This window comes from Wasmannia auropunctata, unplaced genomic scaffold, assembly GCF_000956235.1.
Source record: "Wasmannia auropunctata unplaced genomic scaffold, wasmannia.A_1.0 LD336088.1, whole genome shotgun sequence".
In the NCBI taxonomy this organism is placed as follows: domain Eukaryota; kingdom Metazoa; phylum Arthropoda; class Insecta; order Hymenoptera; family Formicidae; genus Wasmannia; species Wasmannia auropunctata.
This window is the reverse complement of record NW_012026802.1, coordinates 4,522,049-4,527,377: the sequence shown is the minus strand read 5'-3', so window position 1 is coordinate 4,527,377 and position 5,329 is coordinate 4,522,049. Positions and strand designations below refer to the sequence as shown.

The 5,329-nt window shown below is 34.7% G+C and overlaps 1 protein-coding gene and 1 pseudogene across 1 annotated transcript in view; one reads left to right on the top strand and one right to left on the bottom strand.

The window, feature by feature from the left end:
• The first annotated feature begins 1,550 nt into the window (after positions 1–1,550).
• LOC105448393 lies at positions 1,551–2,636 on the top strand (annotated as a pseudogene).
• Positions 2,637–3,066: 430 nt separating this feature from the next.
• Positions 3,067–5,329, bottom strand: part of LOC105448392 — a 2,973-nt gene continuing 710 nt past the window's right edge. The window contains exons 2-4 of the mRNA XM_011686913.1: positions 4,395–4,649; positions 4,150–4,274; positions 3,067–4,106 (exon numbers count right to left, since the gene is read on the bottom strand). Coding sequence (XP_011685215.1) covers positions 3,175–4,106; positions 4,150–4,274; positions 4,395–4,649 — 1,312 coding nt within the window. The 3' untranslated portion in view covers positions 3,067–3,174. The remainder of the gene's footprint in view (positions 4,107–4,149; positions 4,275–4,394; positions 4,650–5,329) is intronic.

Genomic DNA, 5,329 nt, shown 5'->3' with positions numbered 1-5,329 from the left:
AGTGATTTTTTAGTCGACGAATAATTAATCGACACAAATTGATATTAATTAAAAGATAAATTTGATATTAAAATCAGTCGACTATTTGCTATCGTCGAGTGAACGGGTCGTGTGTTTCTTTCTTCGTGTGATTTTTCAGTGGACGAATAATTAATCGACAGTGATTGTAAAGTACGTAACGGATATTAGTTAGTAGATACATTAATAGATTTCTTGTGATTTCTTCAAATGAATAGTTTGTATGTGAATCGAGTGTAAAATGTTGAAGTGACACGTTTGTAAAAAAAAGAATTAACTAATTAATTATTTAATCTGTGTCAGTCAGTGGATAACTTGTGACGTTTACATTAAAACTATCGAAAATTTAATAAAATAAACACTCATTACGTGGAAATCACATCGAAATGAAAATTCATGTATCTTTTTCAAGAAGCTACAGAAGTCGACAAATCTTTAAAAGGTAAGGTTTTGTGCGTGTATGTGCGTGCGTGCGTGCGTGCGTGCGTGCGTGCGTGCGTGCGTGCGTGCGTGCGTGCGTGCGTGCGTGCGTGTGTGTGTGTGTGAAAAAGAGAGAAAGAGAGAGAGAGAAAATGTAAACGCATGTTTATGCGCGCGTGTAGACAGCTGATCGTCGCGAGGGTCTCGCGTACCGCCTGCCGTCGGACAGTAAGTTGCGCCGCCCCTGTCTACCTTCCGTACGCGGCCCGTAATTCGCTATTTCTCTTTATAACTTGTAAACTAAACTCCGCACAAATTTTTGCCAAAGGAAAAATCGTCTCAAAATACGGTCAGGAATATGTATGTTTAAGAACACTATTGGGAACTGACATATGCACCATGACATCTGGTGGCAGAAAAATAAACTATTCTAAACCCTGCAGTCAATGTCCGCGAACCTGTGAACTGTGAAAACTGATTGATTTTCTGAAATAAAATTGAGTTTTCTCAATGGAAGGAGCAACATTTTCACCACGGTCGAAAAGCAAACATATTGAATATTACTCGGTTTACGGTTGTCGAAGCAACTCTAGAAATTTAACACTCAGTTTTCATTATTTTTCGAGAGCCGGTCAACACGTGGTGTATAGAAAGAATTATTTTGACAATTTGGAAAAGTATGACAAAGTAAAAACATGGATGCATGCTTTAAAAATACAAAACATTACCCGTAAAACAAAAGTGTGTTCGCTACATTTCAAACGAGAAGATTATATACTTCCAGATAAGTCAATATTCAGGCATCACTTAACCTCTGCAAATGTGGAACATGATTTTGTGGCATAATTAATACATAGTTATACAGAAATTAATTTATATTTTGATTTATAGATGCAGCCTCAAAAAGAAGGAAGTTAAAAAAAACCGCTGTTCCATCGTGCAACTTGCCATCAAGCAGGAGCCCTAAAAATGTGGAACGTGATAATGCTCGTTTGCAAAGAAGAAAGAACAGGAGCTTCAAGAAAGAAAATCTAAGAATAGAAGCTGAAAATCCTGTCGTTCTGCAGGTAGAAGATGACAACAAACCCATAGACAATCCTATAGTCAATTCTATGAATGACATTGACAGAATTGAGTCCGAATCTTCCACTGCTCCCTTATTTCAAGATATTGGAGTACAAGTAAATAGTGCTGATATCATACCAAAATTTTCGAACTTTATAAAGAACGAGAGAGATTTGAGTACTGTAACAGGAATTAATTCTTTCAAAATTTTGGACTGTATTGTGGAACTTGTAAAGCAGGCCTTTGGACATCAATTAGAGGAGAGCAGGGTCAAAATGAATTTATATGATAAAGTAATTATGACTTACTTGAAACTTAAACAGAATACGTCATATAGTTTACTGGCTGTTTTATTTCCTTGTTATACCGCGATAAATTGTAGACGAGTATTTTACGAGACGGTGAATTTATTGAGTGAGACTTTAAAAGTGGCAATTACTTGGCCATCAAGGGAAATTATATCGAAAAATATGCCACAATGTTTTAAAGAGTTTGAAGACGTTAGGGTTGTGTTAGATTGTACTGAAATATTCATACAAGAGCCAAAAAACTTTGTTGTCAGATACTATCTCATTCTAATTATAAAAAGTCACGAACTGGTAAAATAATGACTGGTGTAGCACCGGACGGAAGTATCGTATATACAAGTAAAATCTGGGGTGGGAGAGCATCAGACATGGCTATATTCGAACAAAGTGACTTAATCCATTTATTAGAACCTGGTGATGCAGTCATGGTTGATAAAGGATTTTTGATTGATGAAATATGTGCTAAAAATGGTTGGAAGCTTATAAGACCGCCATTTTTGAAAGACAAAAAACAATTATCAAAAGTCGAATCAATCAGGACAGCTAAAATAGCAAAGGCAAGAGTGCATGTGGAACGATCTAATCAAAGGATAAAAACATTCAAAATTCTAGGCGAAACAATGCCTGTGAAACTTGTTCCACATTTAGGAGACATTTTTACAATAATTTGTGCCACAATTAATCTCAGCTCTCCGATATTGAAAGATGATAAATTCATGAAATATCAATAATGTATTTCTTTGTAGACTTTCATATTCTTAATTATCAGGATGTTAAGAATGTAAAAAACTGAACAAACAATTGAGAAAGAAACGAACTATATTTATCACGTTAACATAATTATCATCATAATAATATAAATCATATTTTTGTATCAACGCAACTTTTCTTCATTATTGCATATATGTATTACTTTTAATAAATTATGCCTTTTAATTTTAAGGCCTTATATGTATACATAGTCATACGTATAATATATTACTTTATCTTTACTTTAAACTCTTTATTTCAATAACTGTAAATGGTGGTTCACGTAGTTGACGAGAGACCTTCGTCGAGAGTATGTATCACGAGAATCGCGTTATTAGGCCCGACCGGTACGCGTAGCGCGACGGGATAAGCGATGGAAAGAATCGTGACGGACATGAGCGGCGAGCTCGTGTACGTGAGTTGTCAGGGTGTTAGGATGGCTCGTAGGGACGACGGGATAATGAACGGAAAAAGCTGCAAGGCGGATAAATCAACTATGGCTTTTATTCACGTGTGTCTATTAGCACGTAAGAACAAAGAATTCATCCCGTAAAAATATTGACTTTGGTCTTTGTTTTATGGCAATAGAGGACGGATTAGTTTGTTAATTTTTTTAGCTGTTGTGCCTTATATTTTCTATATTTTCTATATTTTTTAATAAACATATTTCAAGCAACATAACACTATAGTACATGTTCTTAATTGCTGTCAACATCTCTGTTACAAAACTTTGGTTAAACTCGATATCTAAGATAAATATACTTCTATCAAAACTGGCATACATTACAAAAGAAGTTTTTTTCACATTTACGACAGCCATCCTTAACTGCACTTGTCCATAGTATCTGTGTTTCTTTTTTAGCTGTATCTTTCCGAATTTTTTCATCAAACTTTTACCTACTTCGGTCTCGACTACATCCAAAATGATCATAGTTTTACCCTTGAATGGGCATTTAATTTCTAATAATTCGGACGGCTTTTTGTCTTTGAAAATTATAGCATTAGGCGAATAAGCAAGCCAGGGATTCAATTTCGAGACAATTAAACCAATTTCAAATACTTGTTTTTTGGTGATATTTTTAAATGTATTCCGAGCTTGGTTCTCCATCATTTTCCTATATTCTGTGAATTCACTTTTGAAGCTTTTCGGGGTAAAATGGTCACCACACTTTTTCTTCCAGTTGGGATTTTTATTCTTTGTGTACGTATAAAGACCATAACAAGTTGAGCCTGTTACTCGAAATCTTCGCTCCTTGTGCCAATCCGCATAAAACAGTTTTGTGTCCACACATATTTTTATAAAATCATCGACTAATGTCTCCAGTGTTTTAATGCAGCATGGTTGCAGCTTATTGGTATTTAAGCCGCGAATTTTTTTCATGGTGTCGCTGTCTTGATATTTGAAGATGATTTCAATTGCCTTCCTTTCTGCACTGGTCACCTCTTTTTTCTCATCACCTTCAAAGGTAACAGGACTATGTCTTCCATTTGTTCTTTTAGTGAAAGCAGAATCCGGAAGTCTTTCTAAGATCCTGGCTTGGAGAACTGCAACGTTTTTTTTCTAACTTGAATTTTTTTGGAGGCAAACGAAGACAGTCGTGTTCTTTCAAAGGTGCTGATACGTATTGTGTCAATGCTTGCTCATGTAGAACTTTTTTCCATTTGCATGGTTGGTCAGTACACGATAGCGTTTCGAAATTTTCAAAATCATATCTAAAATAAAACATTCAATAATTTAAGTTAGGCTTATGTAAAGAAGTAATTCAAAATTAAATAATAAGTAAAATGTAATAAAGTACACTGTATTTCAATAATATAGAGCTAAGAATTTACCTTGAACAGTAAAGGAGAGCAGCTATTATATGTTTGCACTTTTCTCCGAGACCAGCTTTACATGAACATTTCATCGACACAACTTCACGATTTCTCCGGACTTTACCGGTAATTTCATGTGGAGATTGCTTCAAATGGGATGTTTGCAAACATAAAGCTGTCAAGTTGACACAATCACCTCTCACATTTTCAGCATTTTTTCCAATTTTTATAATGTGTTCTGCTTTGAGCACACGGTTTCCTTCTATGAAATTTCTGTGAGAAAGATTTGTTTGAGCATAAGAATAAATTTCTTCTAATATTAACATTTTCAGATTTTTTAATGAACTCGCATGTATTTTCGCATATACCACGGGTTTACGGCCGCCATATTGGATAGGCCACGCCTCTATGTCAGTTCCCAATACTTATTCTGAATCACCCTGTATAGAGTTAATACAAATATTAAAAATGTTATAACCATTAAAAAAAAAAGTTATTATAATTAAATAATTATTTGAAATAAATGAAATAGTGAGGGAGAAAGGAGCAGAATGGGGGAAGGGAGAAAGAGAGAAGAGGGAAGACAGAATAGGGAGGAAAGAGAGAGAGCGAGAGAGAGAGAGAGAGATTATAAGTTATATATTATTACGGTAATCAGGTGTACAAACTACTCTATATCACACTGCAGAAGAAGTAAAGTTTTTAATACAGATACAGATACACAATGAGTTTTGTAGCTCCTTGAACTCCTTTTCTATGAACATAGATTACAGCGTGATTAATCATGTAATGTCATAATATTTATTAAGTAAGCATGAGTAAGGCAGATGGGAATCAGCGTGGTTATTGGTACGCATTAATTATTTCTAAGAAATTTTCTTTATTCTAAGTCAAACGTTTCGGCTATTTTTTAGCCATCTTCAGTGACGTATAACAATAAATTTACAATATGA